Raw genomic sequence first — 21,371 nt, forward strand, 5'->3', positions numbered from 1 at the left:
TAGGAGACTGCAGGGCAAATGCTACAAATACGCAAGCATGTCCCTTGCTGTAATCTCCATTCCACCTCTTGTTTGACATACCTCTCTCAAGCAATCTTTTCTGTTTTCTGTCAGGGTTCTTTAGTGAACCACAGCAAGTTTCAGCCCTGTTCAGAAACCGTCTCCTCTGTGAGATCACTAGATTCTGAAAAACAATGGAAGTTTTATAGAGTTACTGGTGCTGGGTAGCTTCCATTCTTCTCCTTGGCCTGCCCCTGTTCTAGATCTATGCTCTGTCCCTTCTCAGGCTTCACAAAGCCTCCCTGTAGACTCCTAGGCTTCTGCTCTCTACTAATTGTTAGTTCTGCTTCCAGAATTAGTTTCCCCCGTTTGGGTCCTTCTGCTTGTTGAGAGCCTAATTATGAGGAGAAAAAGTAGACTATGGCCTCTAACAGCAGGGAACGTATTTCATTCCCCACATTTCAGCTCAGACACTAAGTTGCAGTTGAACCGAGGGAATTATGGCATGGCTTGAATGTCAGACAAGACCTGTAACACTGAAGAATTTTGTTTTTCGTTTTAAGGATTTGGTGGACATCAATAGGAACTGCATTTCTCACCATTTTCTTGCTCTGTAATGTTTGGCTTAACTTTTATCCGCCTTTTCAGTCTTGGAACAATCAAGACTCAAAAAAGATTATATCCAGGTTCTATATTCTGGTTTCAGAAGTGAAACTCAATCAGAGACTTCTTATTTTTTCTGGCATTTGTTGTTCCAGCTGCTGAATATATGGTATCTTATATGGTATACGAGTGTGGTAAGTATGGTTACCTCAAAGATTTTTGCTAGACTATAGACGGACTGTGTGGCTAATAGGGTTAACCCGAACAAGTGTTAACCACTGCACTGTGGTGCAGTGAACAGGAAAAGAAAAACTCCATTTTAAATTCTGAAGGCTCTGCAACTCGATGCAGTTGACACTGCATATAGATAAAACCATATATGAAATAGAAAAATGAACCAACAATGCTACTGATGTCTGGGAACACTGGGCTGTTACTCTTTCCCATACAGTAATCAGATATTTCATCTTTTAAGCTTTGTCTGGATAGTTCAGTCTTCTCTTAATCAAGTCTTGCTTTACCTCAGCCGCATGGCTTTTACTGAGCAATGTTCAGTTCTTTCCAGCTCCCACTCAGTTGTACAGAGCAATGGAGAAGAGACAGATTCTATTCCCATGGCCAGGCCAATACGCTGTAGGAACTTAAAACAGTATCCAATTAATTAAACAAAAAACTCCAAACAAACAGTAAAGCAGAACTTAAGGAATTCCTATCTCACAGTGAGAAGCTATCTCAACCAATCCTGTCTGTGCTGCTTGCTTAAATACCAGAAAAGTAGCTTTAAAATTCTCAGGAGAAATGCAGATTTTACTGGTTCATTGCGAATAGAAAGGTTTATTCAGAAATAGTCCAGTTAATAAGATTGCTGTAGTGTTCTGGGATTGAAAAAAAGACAACTGCGCTTTGGCATATACAAGTTACTGCTTGTAATACAAGTTGAACTGGAGCAATCAAAGTACCAGCACTACCTTTCAGGCAGCAGCCAGGATATGTCTGTCTCCTGCTGTTTTCCTTGTGGGGGAAGGTGAATCTGCAGTTGTATAACTTGTACCATGCAAAAGCAAAAGAAGAGCTAATCCGAAATCCAGTAAAGACAAGGAAGTCCTTTCATTTACATCCATAAGCTTTAGATAATGGTGACTTTCAGTTATTTTGAAATGTGAATCGAGGACAACACCAAGTGTGTTCCTCGCAACAGTACCTATACAAAAGCACAGAATCAAATCTATTGTGAGAAAAAGTTGTCTGATGTTTTAATATGAGTAGCTAAGATACCAGATGAATGGGAATTATGTTTGGATATTTAGCTACTTCATTCACCAATATTGTAAATCCTATTTTTCTGCAAATATAGAAGTTCCTGACTGCACACAAACAGTAGAAATATGTAAGTTATTTTTTCTATTATTATAATAATTTGCAACAGATGACAGATATGACAAATGGATATAAATGGATAATTTCCAAACAGGTTTGGAATATCTGAATACTGAAACAAGTGATTATAAATGTTGTCATCTGCATGACCAAGTCTAAAAATTGCATGTATAAAAGCAGACATTAAAAAAAAAAAAGAAATATAAAATCATCTGGATACAAAAAAAAGAGTCGTCTGATCCATGTCACTTTTCTAAGAATTTAAGTAATCCTCACAAAAGCTTTGGGAATTTTCATGACAAGGTCATAATTTTTTATACCTTTTATATCATGTAGATACTTACAGCTCTAAGAATGAGCTATCCCTTTATTATTCTGAGTTTGTAGCACTTTACATTCATTGTGGTCAGGTCTAAATGTCTGCATAAAATACAAGGATGAAGAAAAATCAAACCTTTGATTGGAACAGTGTTCTGATTTGAACAGTTTCTGTCCTTTGAACATGACACATACACCCATTATGTTGTGACTAATGATGTACTCCAGGCAAAAGAAGAAAAACCAATACTGAACAAGCTTTTGAAAAATAAAAAGAATCTGAAACAAAAAATTAATGAAACTTTATTGTCTTTAACAGTCTTCTAAGATCTCTGACCGAATGTGTGTGTGTGTGTGTGTGTGTGTGTGTTGTTAAATACATATAAAAACACATATCTTCTCACCCATTAACTTTCAAGGGGGTAATAATACTGACAGATACTATGTTTTACACATATTCTTCCAAATTTGTAAGTGAAACCCCCATTTGGCCATTTTTATTTGACATTAAACCATAAAATTTTAGGATTTTTGATATACTGCAACGTAGAGCCATTCAGCTGAACTAAACGCTGTGTCAGTTTACAGACAGTTTGCATTGCTCTGCCCTGTTAGTTTGATTATCTGTCCTAAATAATCTATAGATGGTAACTTAATATGCATAAATATAGCTTGTTTTAGAGACAGCATAGTAGTTTACAAACTGTACAAGAATATGATTGTAAAAAACTTAATGTCATTATTAAACACTTGCCTTCTTGTAAGATACTTGTTATTGTGGCTGTTTATTCTTTTCTGGAACATTTGTGGAATCTGCTAATAACAAAAAGAATCTACTAATAGCCGAAAGCCCATTGTGATCTTTAAATATATTGTCTAACAATGAGTCAGCTTTGGTGGTGATAGTTTTATTGACATTTATGAAAAGCAATGAGGGTTTTAATTAGCCTTTAGTTTTTTAATAGCCTATTGTTTTCAGGTTTTCCATTTGGCATTTCCAGTATTTCTCTGTTTCGCTTGCTTTTTCTAGAGGTTACCAGGCCATATAAAATAATATAACATAAACTGAGATCTTACATCTGCTAAATTACTAGAATCTCTCTATTTATATTTCTCAGAGCACTATTTGGTACCTGTCTTTCTGTTGTCTTACTTGTATAATGCCAGTTTATTTCAAGAAAAAATGTTTGTATTTCTGTGAAAATTTTAATTATCCTGATGATTCAGTGATAAGGAAACGAGTAAAATGTATTATTTTTTATATTTATAGTTGAATAGAAAGGAAAATCCAGTTACACCGGGGACTGCAGAACAACATGCTAGTTTACACTATGCTATGCTGCCTGTCAGCACTGCTTGGAGACCTTGGAAAACCAGTCTGAAGGAAGCCCTAAAATCCACTATGAGGGTTTGATGCTTAATATTGCACATCTGCTGCAGATGTAACATTCAGGTCATACAAGCATGGTCAAGACCAACTTTAGAGTGCATATCTGCCCCACTGAGAATGCAATGTCAGGTGGATGGGTTTAAATGTTTGACACATTGGTTTTACTGTGCACATACAGAGCTATAAGGACATAGATAGCATACTCAGATCCCTTAATAAAGTCCGGCATTAACTACTCAACATGTTGTCCTGGATATGGTGGTGATATCATTCAGGTCCTAAATACAGTGAAAGAACTTTGCAGTATCAGAGAAAATCACAGCGGCAAAGGAACAAAAGGTGTAAAAATAGCTTCATGTGATAGAAAGAGCTGGCATTGCCACTTTGAACAGTACAGTAAATGCCTATGATTTCATGTTCTTTCACAGACTTTTTTTGTTGAGAGAAGTTATACTTATTCTTGCCAATAAATGAAATGATCAAGAACACATCCTATGCTTTTTTTCCTCCAGCACTGGTGATTCACAGAGGATAGTCACTTTGGGATATGATCTGAATTGATATTTAAGACGACTCAACACAACAAGAAATAAAACTTCCCAAAAAACAAAGGGCAGTTTGTAACTGACCTGTCCTGATCTCCCTGCTGTTACCTTCTCATCAGGTTGACTACTTCATACTAGCAGTTGCTGTCTCCTTTCTGTACATCTTTTATTTTATGGCAAAAGTTTTCATCTTATTCTTACCAAATTATGTCAACTAACCCCACAGAATATGCTATCTCTGTTAACCATATATGTATTTTATAGCTTTATATAAAGCTTTTGTGTTGGGACTTTACATAAGCCTTCAGCATAGGCCCCCAGCGAGTATGAACTGGCTTAAAAATGCATTATGTTATAGTCTCCTGCCATCTGGATTTGAAGGAAGATTCAACTCTGAGAACTGTATCAGCATCCCAATCATCTATTAGCTACATCATTGTCATTGTGATCTAACCCTCATGGATAAATAAGAATTAGAAAGGCTGATCAGGATGGCAGTAGTAAAGGAAACAGCTTCATTTTCTTCCTGGTAAACTGTTCTTGGGTACTTTTTTCGAAGCGTGTTCCCTTGCTTCCCAAAAGACATCATCCACTTTCCCATTGGTTTGAGCAGGGTGCCGAGCCAAGCATGGTCTGCCCAAGCATCCATTTGGTAAAGCCACAGGAAAGCTCCGGGAAGAGAAGGTGGTGCTGCCCCTCCCTGTATGAGACCTCCTGACAGCAGGAGACACTGAGCAAGACATGGTAGGAGGTGACAGCCCTCTTGTCAACAAACAGATGATGCCAGTAGCAGGACTGGGTCAATGCCACCTGTCAGAAAGTCCACAGTTGGATCCTCTATCCTAGGCACGTGTTATCCAGTGGAATAAAGGCTGTATGAAAAATCCTCTGTATGAAAGGCTTAGCATAGTTAATGCATCCTCTCTAAAGCTGTAATAAATCATACATACAGTCTGTACAAGGATTGCCTCAGACTATGAGTAAATAGAGCTAGGGATAGAAGTAACTGGCCTGAAGAAAAAAGGTGAGAATTTTAATATTTCCCACAATACTGCTCTTCATTAATAGCAGTTGTTTTTAACTTCCACTTCAACTCCATTCAGAAGATCAGAGGAAAAAAAATTTGGAGACATACAGCTGCACAGACAGCATGGCTCAGCAAACAGAGCAGAAAACAATTGTATTGGTGTATACTGGAGGACTATTTTAGTTTTTCTAAAGAAAAGAATAGGAGGGATTACATTACTGGCATGGTTGTAGAGTAACTGAAGACAACAAAGATGGCTGTGTATAGAAACTGCTAGAATTTATGGAAGACAGTCTTAAGAACAGAGAAGAAGTTGGAGATTACAGTAATCTACAGTATAGGTTAGAAGAGCTCAAGGAGAGAAGACAGGAGGCTGCCTGCAGATACCTAAGGATTTGTAGATACTGCTGAATAAGAGGACATGCAGGGCAAACTCCTGGAAAAGGAGGATGGCCCATTAAACCACATAACCACAGGGACAAGGCAGACAAAGAGGCCTATAAAAAGGGGAGAAGCAGAAGGACATGTCACTTGCATTGATGATCCAGATGGTGAGGTGAGTAAAGGTAGAAATAAAATTGACATGGAAGAATCAGGATTAGAAAAAATGTGTAGAACAGGAAAGAAAAGAGAAAATTAAAATGGGGATGGTCAAACTGTATGTGAAATGAAATGAAATGGAATGGAATGAAATGAAATGGTGTAAGTGTGAAGAATGGTGTAACCTTTCTAGTGTCCCATAGTCATCAGGATTAGATTTGGTTATCAGTACATCTCTGTAACATAAGAAACAGTAAGTAATTACTTCAGAAAGACTTTAGGAGTAAACAGACAATAATAAGTAATGGTACAAAGGACTGGTGAGCCAAAGAGGTATCAAGGGCAGGGATAGTATGACAAGTGCCAAATGTCAACCTAAACTATACAGTTCCAAGAACTGAAGCACATACTCAGAGTTTTGTTAGCTACATAAAGAAAAAGAGTAAGAAAGAAAGGAGTGGCCCTGCTTTTCAGTAGGTGCAACTGATACATATTTCCTGTATGTGGCCCAAGATTAGGAAAAAAAAATGTTTATTTTCATTTTTGATAATGCAGTGGTTGGAGGCATAAGCAATGTGCCTTCTGGGACTGAAGAAAGAGGAAGAGAGCTACTGGTCCATCCCTAGAAATATGTGAGATAAGCAAAAAGAAATTTTGAGCAAATGAAGAATCCGCATGCAAGTAATCCCACTGTAATTTTGCTTATGTGAGCCACAGTGTCTATAACAATTCCCTATCATTGTAATTGATACTATTTAGATGAATATAATTATTTAAAAAACTGTATTAATGAGGGACATAATTTTGTCTCCTATTACATCTTTCTACCTTTCTTACTACACCAAATGCTGGGAAGGTGCTGGTGGATTCAAAATTTCCAATTAGTGAGTGAGTCAGGGACTACATGTTTCCTTGAACCTTTGTGTGAAGTTAATAATAAAATACCTTGTTTATATTACTGTTTTTACTAGAACATAACAAGAGCAAGTAACCATATTTTGTAAGCAGCATTTCTCTGCATATAATCCTACATAAGTGTATAATCTGTATAAATGGAATTTTAATCCAAATAAACTTTAAAAGAGTGTTTGTATAGAGGTATTACTCAACAGAAAAAGAAATCCATTAAAGTGATGCAAAGAAAAAGCAAATCATGTTCTCTCAATAACTGGACCAGGATAGGATGCCAGTTATTGATTTAGTCTGGGATACCGGAATACTAAATCTTCCTCTGTATTCAGGCACAGTATATCTTTTGGAACTCTCATGATGATTTATTTTTTATATTTAAAAAATAATCCTGTTTGAGGGCAGAATACCTGTCTTCATGTAGCCACATTTTTGTTTAGCCCTGGCTTTGACTGAAATTTTCCCTGCATAAGTATTGTCCATTAGATTTAATTTGTTTTTCATTGGTGTCTTCCAGGAATTGAACAACTCTTACTTGGTGCCTCTCCTTGGCATGACTTAATGACTGGACCAAATGGAGGCTTTCTAATTTCCCCTATTTCATACATTGTTTCCTATATGTATCTACTATCTCATAAAATATTTCCAAACAGAAAGGTAAAGCCTCTCTCTATACGATAGTGGGACAGGGAAAAAGGACAGGACTGAGAACATTTGCTTGCTGCAGTCTGTCAGAGAAGCACAAGTGCTGACCTTGGTCCCACAAACAACATTTCATCTGTAATATAAATCAATATAATAGTATTTCCCCTGGGATGAATGCTTTAAGAATAACAGAATAGTTTTTTTGTTACAGACAAGGTCAAAACCACCCCCTAATAAATATTGTATGATTGGGTAAGTTCTTGGAGAAGGCTGAATGACCCTCATGCATTAGGTTACACTTACCCTGTCTATTCTGATAGGTTTCTGAATTAAGTGATTCTCCTTGGCTTGGCAGACATGTCTTACCAACAAAAACGTTCAAAATGGTGTCTGAGCCAGGTATAGACAAGGCATTAGCACCAAGCTTCCTAAGTCCGCCTTAAATCAAGCTGTTTGGCAGGAATGCTACAACGTACTGCGAAATACAAGATACTAATACAGGTAGCATTAAATTCAATAGATTCTCCAGATATGCCAGCTGATTATTCCTCTTGTATTATACACTAAAATGGAATTCTGCACAGATAGTAAGAATTCATAGATTTTAAATTATATCCTTGAGTATTCCTGGAGAGTTGACAATAATCATAGCACATAAAGCTACAACATTTTAGGAAGGTACTGTCTTCAGCTTGTTCTGCTCCTCCTCTGAAAGTTTCTATCCCCTGGAAGAGTTGTCTACCCACAGAGGGCTGGGGAAGATTATATTTTAAACTGCTGCAGCAGCTAGGTTATCCGGAAGTTGTCTGTCAAAGCTCTATCATCTCATCTGATCAATGTACCTTCGATTCTCAGAACGACACCTCAGTGAAGCTATAGGACATTGCTACATATTTTCTGGATCATGAAATACTACCAGAAAGCACAACCAAAAGATTACAGTAATTCAAAGATCAGATCACTTTGAGCATACTTTTAAAGTAGCATGTGTGGTCGGGAGCTGGCAGGACACCAGATTGATCAGGGGAGACAGCTGACAACCTGAAACTCACTAGGAACATAAAGCTTTACCTGCTAATAATGAAAAGCAGAATTAGATTGCAGCATGGGATTTGTCTAGACTACACATATTTTTCTATTTGCTCTTGTGGCTGTATCTCTTTCCCCAAGTAAAGTGAAGACAAATCAAATTATGATCTAACTTTACAGATGTTTCAGCAGTATATTTCCTCTATATTTTTCATAGTCTCAGTATATCACATTAGAATAAGAGTTCAGACAATTAAAGCAGTGAAAAATATTAATATCAAATTCTTTACTATTTGTTTCTAATCATCACTGGCATTTTTCTACCATTGTTTGGACAGTGAAAGCAAATTACTCCTTTTCCACTGCTGTTTACAGGAGATGGATACCTAGTCCATTAGCAGTGTTACCTATATTAAGTCTCCAAAGAACGCAGGTCAGAACTGAAATACAATAATAATTTTTAATAGCTATTTTCATATGCTTTTTGTTTAACTTGTTAGGTCACGTTTGGGTCACATTTCTATACTGCTGTGAGGGATAGAAGTGCTAGAAGAAAAAGAAGGAACGACCTAGAGGTTTTCATGTAATCAAAGGACTCCAGGAAGGGTCTTAAGGAAAATAACAACAACATACAGCTTATAGTAAAATTATGAGAGCTGGAACAAATTAATTTCATTTTCAGAAGTCCCTAAAAACTAATGGGATGTAATAATTCTTGGCAAACCCCTCCAATAAAATGTTATTTATTTATACTAGAATTAAAAATAAACTGTAGACAGTTTATGATCTGACAAGAGTTTGTCCAATCCACAAATGAATAGGAGTGAAAAGCTCTCTTCTGAACCCTCACTGTCTGACCTTATAACTTAATTTAATTTCTTTTATATGCTTAACTCAGTTCTTGTCTTGTGCCCACTACTGTGACACAACTAGCAAATTAACAGAAATGAAATAGTCAAATACATTTATGGAAAGTCAGTATTAAAAAAACTTCATTTCTGTGAGAAAATACTTTGCTTTTAAATTTACTCCAGATAATTTTACTTATAGCCTGCATTAGAATTAAACTTCTGTTTATCCAAAAATACAGGTATCTATGTAGTATCTATTTTTAAATACTTTGTGTTCTTTAAAGGCAGCAGTCCTGTTCAGTAAAAAGTGTGCATAAAAACTTGAATCAACACATATAGACTCCCACTTTGTTAGTCTAAACTCCACCACAGTAGGAAAGGAAAGTTCAAAGTTACAGCTTTGCATTGCGGCCAAAATACACGAGGCCCATTTCACTGGATTGAGTCAGTTGAATCCCACTGTGATGATGGAGTTCAGGCTGCAAGAAAAGTTCATGTTGGGCTGACTCTGCAGTACCACCCTAGAATGCAATGTGCAGTATCTATTTTATATTCCCTAGGGCTGGGAATTTATAGCAAACACTGCTTTTGGGAACAGTGTTAGCAGCTGAAATACTGCAGCATAAAGTATCCTCTCAGTAACTTCTAGCTACTACTACAGTGCACATAGATAATAAAAATAGCATCTTGCTTCTTCATCTGAAATAGTTTCTGAATTGTCAGTTTAGGATATAGTAAATAACTGTAACTTAAATTTGATGGTCAACTGAGACAAGCGCAAAGATATTTCGCTTAAAATTTGGAGTGAAGAAATCCAGCAAGATAACTCACACAAAAAGGATATTATACTGAGATGTCAAAAACCCCTTACCTTAAAGTGGGATAAAATATATTTTCTTTTTCTTAAAAAGCTAGCACCCATAAAATAATATATAACAGTATTTATTATCTTAAACAGCAATGTAAGTAGATCAATAAAACCAGATAAAGTGTTTTAATTGCTGCAAGTGTTTTTTGACTAAACTGCCACTCCTTATATTTTGTTCCAATTTGTTTCTTTTCCTGAGGTCTTTTTCTGAAAGTATGAATTGTTAAAACAAAGACTTGAAAATCATATTCCTTGGCTCTGTTCTGAGCAAAAACATTGTTGGGCTCTGATTTATGCTGTATTCAATAAGTGTAGCTTTATCAAAGCTACGGCTGTGCACACTTTGATATCTGACTTACCCTGACTACACCTTAATTTCTTCACCATGTAAAAGCAGGAAAGTTAAACCTGACTGAATTTTGCAGATTACGTGAGATATTCATATAAAAAGCACTGTTCAAAATCTCTTATTATTTCTGAATGATAAAACCTTAAACATAGCAACTATATTTTATTAAATTAAAGCTGAAATTTTTACATAATTACATCATCCTAGTACTAATTCTTTTAATTTGTCTGTGGTCACAACATTAATATCTTCCAGTGCATAGCTGCCCATAGCATTTGAGAGCAAACTGACAATAGTTTGTTCACTGAATTAAACATATAGGTTCTGTCCAACAATTTGCACTGGTTTGTAAACCTCATTTCCTATAGCTATTAGGTGTTATTAAACAACAGAATTTAATTGAAGATGATGATTTTAATTTCCTGCACATGGAAGATGAGAAAACGAGCTCCTACCTCTGGTGCAGAAACATATACATTGTATTTTTGCCAATGAGTTTTGACCTTATATGTTTCATAGACATGGCTTGGCCGATAAGCTACCTTGTATTCAAAAAGGTCATTTTGCTTAAAAGCTAACTGCTTGAACTAAGAATTTCTGGTAGGCCAAGTATGTGAAAATACTATTCATAGAGACCGTCAAAGGAAGAGCTGAATTAAAGCATGTAATTGCCAGCCTTCATTCCCACTCTAAGTCTGTTGTTCCTTCCATGAAATCTTTTTGGCTGGGATTGCCATGGCAACCTCCAAAATTGCAACCGCAACTACCCCATTTTACCCGAGGCAGAAATTTAGGTACTGCCAAAGAAAGTGCCATGCTCAGTATTCCAGAACAATAGCTGTGATACAGCTGCATTTTCTGAAGGCAACTTAAAACAGCAGCTGTCATTGCTGGGGCACTCACCAGCACACAATTCTAAAACAACTGTTGCAAAACTATTCAAAATGGCTGGACCGTGAGGCTCTGACACATGATCGTGGCTCTCGCACGTTGCATGCACGTGCACGAACAGAATGGCTGGTGAGGGCGAGGATGTGTGGGTGTACGTTCTCAGCTGCCATCCCTAGGGTCAGGGAGAGTCTCATCTGTGTCCTCTGCATGCTCTGCAAAGTTTGGGTGGTCATGGACTGTGTTGTCCCTTCCAGCAACCACTCCTTAGGTTAAGAAGGGTATCATCTCTTATTCATTAAGCTTGGGTGGTCATGTACTCTTCACACCCTCTTTCAGGGTGATGGAACTCAGCTTTCCACTTTCCATACAACCCTTCCATGGGCAGGTGACTCTCCCAGTTAGTCTATGACACAAGCTACACACCACATGTAAGGTCAAAACTCCTCTCCTTCCTGGGGTTTGATTTTACTAAGAAACAAATTAACAAGACAATCAACTCCCAAGGCTTGGCTAAACCCACCTCCTCATCTTACTGCAACACAGACCCAAGCTCCCTTTGCCAGAACAGCCAAACTCTGAAATCTGCTTCCTCCTCTTAATTACCTCCAGCTGTTTGTCCCTCCCTCCAGGCCTCCCATTGCTGGCAGGTGCTGTGGGGTGGGGCAAGTTTCATCCCCACATCCAGGACACTGTTAACCGTCTCCTTCCTCAGTGTCTTGTTCCTCTGACATGCCCTCATTTATATTAGTGTTTTGCATTGTTCACTATCTTGAAGGATGCAGTGTCATGACCTAAGATTTATTTTAAAAGCAAATGAAATTGCAGCCTTCCTGGCTGCAGTTAAGTGGAAGAGTGACTCCCTGTGCAATGCCTGAGAGTCCTCAGACAATATGAAGAAGCAGCTCTGGGGAATGTAGACTGTTCATCTCATTAGTGTATAAATACTGTGCACCTTGCTCTCAGACAGCTAGTACAAAAAGCATCGTAGGTAGTAGAAAAGTACGCAGTAAACCAAAGCTACTCCCCCAAGAAACCATATCCTAGTGATTTTGCTAGACTTCAGATGGCTGTTTGGTTCTAGCTCTTGCTTTCTCAAGGATAGATCAGATCTCAGCTACCTTCTTTCTCTGCTCATTATAGGAAAATGACACTTTATTTTCAGTGAATAAAAAGTGAGACATGCTAGCAATGAAACTCCAAATATTACGGGGCTATACAAGTCGTGTGTCAGGGAATCTAGGCTCCTATGCTGACATTTTCCAGCTCTTATTTTTTTAACTGTGCACATTGGAAAGATCATGTTATCATGGTAGGAGTGAGGTATGAAGTAGTATCTTTTTTTAGAGCAGCTAATATAGTTAGAAAACAGGAAAAGTTTTGGTCAAATACTTCTTTCATCAGGTTGCTGCGTCTAAGAGCTCATCTGTTCTCTCAGTAATGACAGGTGGGCTAGTAATACCAAAATACTATTTGGTCTAATACCAAATATTACCTCTCCCTATAAATATTGCCTCTTTTGCATCCCACAACTATTCTTCATACAATGTCTACTACAATCAGGGTAGTTATTTACAACTATTACCCAAGTGAAAAGGATGTCCCGTGCAGCACTGAATACATAGAAAAGCTGGTTTATGGCTACATGGTTAAAAACCGAAACACATACATATAAGAAAGCAAAAAACCCAGTAACCCTGACTGGAAGTAAGTACGTTTTGAGTTTGTTCTCTAAACAAGATCTAAACAGATTTCTAAAGTTTTAATATGCTCTTGAGAAACGTATAAATTACTAAAATATTGAGGATACTGCCAAAGATTGCCAGAAACAATTTCAACAACTTTGGCTTATCCTGCTCACTGCGGTTAAAAAGAAGCTTTCAGAAAGTACCTCTTCGGTGATGTTCTGCTTCCTACCAAACTACTGATGATGAACAAGAATGGTCAAGACAGAAATTCCAGGGAATATGCAAATTTAGTGGCAGAAAATGTATACTTCCAATTAAAATCAGAATACTAATGTCACTTTTTGTTCAAAAGAAAATGAGAATGCTATATTATGCACACTTGTTTCTTGAATTCTGATAATGCAATATTAGGAGTTACTAATAGATGGAATAATGTTTTATTTCATGTTTAGATGAGGAGAGTAAATAGACAAGCAGACAAAAAGGAGTGTATGTTATGAGGTCTAGCTGCAATGTATTTGTGATACAGATATATTTCAAAGAAAGATTTGGAATTCTCCAACTCCAAAAAAAGTCTTCGCTTCCTACCACAGACACAACAGTGAGCGCTTTTGTTGGTATAACTTTCACAGGTTCCCTAAGTGACAAAAGCCATAGCAACTGGACTTCAACTGTGCACTATATCTGTAGATGGCCTTTTTCAAGTGTAGAAACACTAAAAATTGCATGTTTACTCAACAATCCTGTATTAGGAAAATTTCTTGTATGGATTAAACTTAAATGCAGTTTCATTTGAAGCAAGTGCAATGTAAAGGAAGTATTTGAGCTTGAAAGAATTTTACCTAACATTCTTATACATTTGGTAGCTGCAAACGTGGGTGTTCCATGACAGTAACTTTTGGGAAAACCATGATGGACAGTATTCTCCAAAACAGTCAAGTCTCCCAGTTCATCAAAACTTGCCCACTGCATGTTTAGTATTCTAAGAATTATCAAGAATGTTGTTTAGGTTATGAAACAGAAAATTTATATATAAAACCAAATTGTGAAATGGCAGGAAAACAAATGTGAAGACTACTAAACCATATATAAAAATATTATGGCTATAAAATATTGTGTGGCTATGTGAGTGTGTTGGATGTGTATTTACTGTGATAATATGCATTTGCATAATAGTATATGCACAAATTTCTCTTTTAAATTGTAAACTTAAAGGGATTGCAGCTTTCTGTTTTGTGTTCTGTCAAACTGTGAACGAAACTCCTGTAACGCTTGAATCCTTTCAGTTAAACTTTGAACGACCTTGTACTTGGAAAATGTTTTTAAATCCTGTTTAGTCATTATAGTTGTTTAGCAGTTAATCCAAGTATATTGTTTTGTAAGTAAGCTTAGCCTCTTGTTGCCCATGTGTAATAGAGAACAAATGGTCAAGGGGACAATGATAAAAGTATTAGGAAACAAATGAAAAGTAAAAATATGGTTATTTAAAGGTGGAGATATGGAAAAAGTGAAGGCTACATATTAAGTGATGACTGGATGATTTAAGGGAAAAAGAATTAAAAAACTCTCAAAGCAAAGTGGAAATGTAAACATGTTAGAAAAACGATAGGATGGTCATTATGGTTAAATTAACATGTATTAACTCACATAGATAGATAAATCATTAAAAGTGTAAGACCACAAATATAAGGAGGTCATACAATATATGAGGAGCAATGAACAATAAAAGTTTGCAGGATGCTCTAAGGAAAGACATGCTATGGATCAGGCAATTATTGATTATGTGTGCATATCACTGGACAGAGGATAGTCAGTTGTGCTCACCTTTACATTTACATTAATAATTGCACAGATAAGAATTGCAGTCATAATAAAAATGTTCTTTTACAAAGTTAATAATGTAAAATGAACATTTTGGCCATGTACAGTAGCTACTTTTTTTTTCCTTCTAAGAAATGACTTTGAACAATACAAAGGCAAAACCATCACTGAAGATGATAGGATCTTTTGTCAGGGCCACAGGAAGGATTGGATGTTTTCATGCATGTATATTGGAAATATAATTCACATATGTATAGACTTCCTTCACTTCTCTTCATGCATGCACACACATACAATAAGGATTTTATTTCCTGTCATAGTGGTACCTACAGGGCAAATTTCCTGGGATTTGTTCAAAAGTGAAGATGGAGGGGAAAAGAAAGCTTACTTCCTCTTACATGTAATACATACATACATCACATGTGTGATACTCTGATAGCAAGATAATCACATTGGTGAAAAGCAGTTCAGCTGGTGGTTATTTACAGACTAAAAAAAATGTATCCCAAATTCATGTTTCAATATTCTTGTTCATGTATTCTGGTAAAATTCTAGTCTTTTAATGGGTATGCTGCTTCCTCTGTAGGATAATCATGAGAAAAAATTGGAAACATATAAAGATTTATTTTAGCAACACAGCTACCACTTTATTGCAAAAAGCTGGTACTCTGCATATCCTGATCTTAAATCCAGCACATTTACGTAGCAGAATTATCCCCCAAATTTAATATACTCTCCATAGCAGTTCAAATCTGCCAGGACTTTTTTGGTCACAGACTCTCAAATCCAACTCTGGAAATAAATAAGCCTCAATATTCTTCCTGGGTAAGAGTCAGCTTGGGTCCTGTACATCCTAAAGCACTGTAAGCACTCACTCTAAAATGTGGTTTCTTGCTCATCTTGCAAATGTTAGTGCCTAACTCAAGAACAAGTCCAAAAGACATGCTATGTGGTAGCCAATTCAAAACATGCGGGAGACTCAACACCCTGGAGCAGAGCACCCAGGAATACCTGCACACCGCATCTGTAAGTCTCTAATCCCACAAGTTTACAACAGCTATAAACGTTTCTACAGCTCCAGAAGGGCAGAAGCCTGCCGGATTCCCAGGCCTTCGCATAGCAAAAACCCAAACGCAGCGCACTAGCTGGAGTGCAGCCGTACGGTGAGGAAGGTAAGGCTCGGAAGCCCACCCGCGGCAGCTGCACACACCGCCTGCCCTTCCAAGCTGCTAGCCCCCGAGCGTGGAGGGCACGCTGCTTTTGCCTCCCCTCCACCGACACCGAGGGCACCGCCAGCGCCGGGCGCGGCCGCTTCCACGCTGTGCCCACAGCAACGGCTCCCAACGGCTCCCAACGGCAACGACGCCACGAGCCGCGCGGCGCACTGCCCGCCCGGCGCCGCAGCGCGCATGCGCGGCCCTGCCGCTCGGGCGGGCGAATTCAAACCTGCCTCTCGCCCCTTCTCTCCGCTCGGGTGGCAGTTGCGCTGACGTCATTGCGCCGCGTCCTTCTTCTCTGCGGTTTCCGGCGCTCGCGCGCGCGGTAAGTGGAGCCGAGGGGGGAAAGTTTTTATCTGTGTGGTTCACAGCACCGTTCCTGTCTCCCTTCCCTCAGGAGCGGGCGGGCCGGGACTCGCCCGCGCCCTCTCTTCTCTCCCGCCGCCCCCGCGGAGCGGGCGCGCGGCGCCGGCGATGGCTGCGGGGCGCCCGGAGGCGGCGGCATCGCGGGTGGCGGAGCTGGAGGAGGCGGTGCGGAGCCTGGCGGAGGAGCTGAGCCACTGCCAGGTGCGTTCCCAGCGGGGCCGTCTCCTCGCGGCGCGGCGGCCAGGGCGGCGCGGGGCGGCGAGGCCGGGGCGCGCCCCGCCCCAGCGCTCAGGGGCGCCGCGGATTCGCATCCCGCTGCCGGCGCCCCCCGAGGGCGGGAGGCGGCGCCCACCTGTTGCGGCGGTGTCCCCGGCGCGGCGGCCGTTAGCCGGCCCTCCGCTGCCGGCGAGCGCCTGGGTCGCCCTCCTCCCGTCTTTTCATGTATTTCTGCAAGGAGCCGCCGTCGGGTGCCTGGCGTGTAACGGCCAGAGCGCCGAGCCGCGGTGCTGTGTAACCCCTGGGGAAAACGGGCAGGGACTGCGGGAACGCAGGCTTTGGAGCCTGAATTTTTAAAATTCACTGGCCTGCCCCGCTCTGCCTGTCGAGGGCAGGGGTAGGAGTGGCTGAACCGCGCCTGAGGGGGGACTGTATAACCGTCACACTTTAAAAAAAGCCCCCCCTTAATTCTCCTCCCGTGACTGCCTTCGATATGCTGTCTTCATTTTTGTAGTTGGTCATTTATCACCTACATCTGGTTCGCAGTACACTTCACGGAGATATCCGAGTGTTAGTAGTGCGAGACCTCGCCAGAGCACTCTGCTCCAATTCTGGGCCAAACAAGCCTAAAGGATGCAGACGAGGAAGGTGACATCTAATTCCCTGGTTGGTTTCTTCCTCGCTTCCTGATAACCAAAGCAGTGTTTTCCTGTGGGACTTGGCCTTGTTAAATCTGTGAAGACCGTAGCAGGTACAGTCTCATCTGTGCAGACAAAATAGTGCCCTCGTTACAGTTAGTAGCTATTCCTGTTGCTTTCAAGCAGCATTAGTGCGCCTGACACCTTGCACAGGGCTTGTGTTTTACATACAATCCTGACAAAACTTACTGCATTGGAGTTGCACAGTAAGAGGGGAGGGAGCCATCAATAATAATTCCTGATTAGAAATACTGAATGATGTTGGGATATCTTAAGTGCCTTGCGGGAGAAGTTTAGAAAACTCTCTTTACGGTGTTAACTCAGTGCGTTTCCCACTCGGCATGCAGACACAAGGTTTGGTGTAGGCAGAAGGAATACCCTATGCCACGCTGATTTGTTAGCTGGAGATAAATTAAATATTACTAAAACCTAGTAATGTGATTTTTAAAGAGCATTATAAATAATAAAAACTTGGAAGTAAACAGTACAAATTTGAATTTCTAATCACTTTGATAATGTAACTTGATATACACAAATTGCAGCTAAGTATCTGATTTCCCTTTCAGATTCATTCAATTACACACACGTTTCTGCTTGTTCCTTGATGAGACCAGTCCAATCATATTGAAGTCAACAGCCAGAAAACATTTTTTTGAAATGTATTTCCCTTACGTTCTCATGCGTATTATCTTGCTGTTCTTGTACTCTTGTAACTCTTTTAGCAGTTCAAATAGTTTTCTGGAAGCGAAGCAAGAGAAAAAGAAAATGAGAGTAGATCCTATGTTTGAAGGTGGAAGCTAAGTATGGTAGAAATCTCTTCAGCTCTTAGTTAAAGTCCAATGCATGTCATCATTGTAATAAGAGCAGATACATGTGTCCAGCATTTTTTAAGATTCTTAGTTTGAAGGGAAAGGGGAAGTGAATCAGTAATTTATAAACACAGGTTTTTCTCTGCAAGTGCTGCATTATAGTCATCTACATGTTTAGCATTTTACTAATCAATAAATGTAGAGACATATGTTTAAGTGTATATATTTTATTTAAAGAAGGGGGAAATAAAATTTTAATCTATATACTAGATTTTTGAAAGAGGTGTCACCTAGAATTGTCAGTTATGCAGCTTTTCCAAAGTAGGAGTTATTTCAAATAATCATTTTTGAAGTTATGTTCTGAATTTGGATTTGAACTAAAATAGGCTTGGGTAGGACTCTTTATCCGTTGTAAAAATGAAATTGTGAATTAATGAAATTATGAATGAAATTATTCAGGAATGTTTAATCCATTTGAAATTCATATTTCCTATGAAAATCTTGTGCATAGGCAAGCCATTTAAAAATGTAAGTCTCTATGGACAAATGTTCATTTTGTATTTTTTCAGTCTCTTTACAGTTGGAATAGAATTAAGTTGTAACTGACCAACTAATTTGTTTAGTAGAATTATATTCTATCTGGTATAATTTCCTTACCGTCATTGGGATGTAATATTTTCCCTGGTTCTTGTCTTAACATTTCTAAGTCTTGTTAATCAGCTTCTGTTAGCTTTTCCTTGTGCTCTGTTCTGTTAGGTAGGAATATTTAACCCACAAATCCATGGGCCCTGATGGGATGCACGCACAAGTGCTGAGGGAGCTGGCGGATGTTATTGCTAGGCTACTCTCCATCATCTTTGAAAGGTCATGGAGAAACAGGAGAGGTGCCTGAGGACTGGAGGTCACTCCAGCCTTCAAAAAGGGCAAGAAGGAGGAGCCAGGGAACTATGGGCCAGTCAGCCTCATCTCCATCCCTGGAAGGGTGATGGAGCAGCTCATCCTGGATGTCATCTCTGAGCATGCGGAGGAAAAGAAGGTGATCGGGAGTAGTCAGCATGGATTCACCAAGGGGAAATCATGCTTAACCAATCTGACAGCCTTTTATGATGGAATGACTGTCTGGGTAGATGAGGTGAGAGCAATGGATGTTGTCTACCTTGACTTCAGCAGGGCTTTTGACACTGTCTCCCATAACATCCTCACAGGTAAGCTCATGAAGTGCGGGCTAGATGAGTGGACAGTGAGGCGGATTGAGAGCTGGCTGAATGGCAGAGCTCAGAGGGTTGAGATCAGTGGTGCAGGGTCTAGCTGGAGGCTGGTAGCCAGCAGTGTCCCCCAGGGGTCAGTACTGGGTCCAGTCTTGTTCATCTTCATCAGTGACCTGGATGAAGGGACAGCGTGCACCCTCAGCAAGTTTGGTGACAAAACTGGGAGGAGTGGCTGATACATCAGAGGGCTGTGCTGCCATTCAGAGAGACCTGGACAGGCTGGAGAGCTGGTTGGAGGGGAACCTCATGAAGGTCAGTAAAGGCAAGTGCAGGGTCCTGCACCTAGGGAGGAATAACCCCATGCACCAGTACAGGCTGGGGGCTGACCTGCTGGAGAGCAGCTCTGCAGAGAAGGATCTGGGAGTCCTGGTGGACAAGAAGTTAACCATGAGCCAGCATTATGCTCTTGTGGCCAAAAAGGCCAATGGTATCCTGGGTTGCATTAGGCAGAGAGTTGCTAGCAGGGGAGGGAGGTGATCTCCCCCTCTGCTCAGCCCTGGTGAGACCACATCTGGAGCACTGTCCAATTTTGGACTCCCCAGTATAAGGGAGACATGGAGCTACTGGAAAGATTCCAGTGTAGGGCTACAAAGATGATGAGGGGACTGAACCATCTCTCCTTTGAGGAAAGGCTGAGAGAGCTGGGCCTGTTTAGCCTGGAGAAGAGAAGATTGAGAGGGGATCTTATCAATGTATACAAATATCTAAAGGGAGGGTGTCGAGAGAATGGGGCCAGACTTTTCAGTGGTGCCCAGTGACAGGACAAGAGGCAACGGGCGCAAACTGAAACACAGGAATTTCCATCTGAACATGAGGAAAAACTTCTTTACTGTGAGGGCAACAGAGCACCAGAGCAGGTTGCCCAGAGGAGTTGTGGAGTCTCCTTCTGTGGAAATATTCAAAAACTGCCTGGACGGAATCCTGTGCAATGTGCTCTAGGTGACCCTGCTTTAGCAGGGGGTTTGGATTAGATGTTTTCCAGAGGTCCCTTCCAACCTCAACCATTCTGTAGTTCTGTGAATATCTGTTGCAGAGACTACTTGAGCTGGCAGTTTGAGTAGCAGCGTTGTGTGTCTTAGAAAAGACATTACTGAGAAGATGTTAGTCTTTTACCCAACAACTGGTAAAACTGCCCAAGCTTTTTTTTTCTTTTTATCCTACGCTTCTCAGAGCATTGTAATCACAGTTACATAAACTGCACTTCCCAAACAGAGTTTCTAACTGAGAAGTAGTTTAACAGTCTTGGTGATGCTCACAGTATATTAGAAGTCGAGCTGGCTAGCCTTTGTTTTCCCCCTCCTCCCCCCAAGAAAAAATCTGTTTATAGGAATTGACACTTTTGTATGACTCCTGATACATTCTATAGAATATGCATCTTCTAAGTTGTCCTGCCATTCTCTGTGGTGGTTCCAGGGATCTTTATTTTGGAAGAGAGATGACTGGAAGTGTTGGGGGCATAGAAAATAGAATTCTTCAAAATTATGAATAGAGGAAGGCAGAGAAAATAGACTCAGGAGACGTCAAATAGGGAACAAGGTTAAAGCAGACAGATGTTTCTTTACACAGTACATGGTAGACTAGCGCTGTGCTATGCTATGCTACAGATGCAAAGGTGAGTGCATGGATCCAAAAGAAGTTTCATAACTTCATGGAAAAGAAATTAATTGATGGTTATTAAATATTTAGAAACTATTATTGTTTCAGGACATCTCTGAACAGAAAGTGAAATACTTATGAACAGAGGCTGTGGGATTACATATATCCTTGCTGAGTTTTTATACTCTTGCCCTGTCTGTTCTTATGTCCTCTCCTAGCCATGTGTTTATGGCCACTCTTGGATACTTGGCGAAGCAGATTTTCAGCTTTGCTCAGTAGGGGCAGGATGTTTTTACTGTTTATCCATCCTGGTACCCAGGGCCTGGAGAAGCTAATAAGCAAGTGCTCTTTCA

The 21,371-nt window shown here is 39.8% G+C and overlaps 1 protein-coding gene across 9 annotated transcripts in view; it reads left to right on the forward strand.

Annotated features, from left to right (window-relative positions):
• The first annotated feature begins 16,276 nt into the window (after positions 1-16,276).
• The window catches only part of CNTLN (centlein), a 201,913-nt gene continuing 196,818 nt past the window's right edge, over positions 16,277-21,371 (forward strand). For 6 of the 9 annotated variants that reach the window (XM_026097854.2, XM_026097853.2, XM_026097852.2 and 3 more), the window contains exon 1: positions 16,325-16,632. In XM_026097854.2, coding sequence (XP_025953639.2) covers positions 16,540-16,632 — 93 coding nt within the window. In that variant the 5' untranslated portion in view covers positions 16,325-16,539. Of the gene's footprint in view, positions 16,633-21,371 lie in introns of all 9 variants that reach the window. The other 3 variants (XM_026097850.2, XM_064502784.1, XM_064502786.1) reach the window with 3 other exon arrangements.

This window comes from Dromaius novaehollandiae, chromosome Z, assembly GCF_036370855.1.
Source record: "Dromaius novaehollandiae isolate bDroNov1 chromosome Z, bDroNov1.hap1, whole genome shotgun sequence".
Lineage (NCBI taxonomy): Eukaryota > Metazoa > Chordata > Aves > Casuariiformes > Dromaiidae > Dromaius > Dromaius novaehollandiae.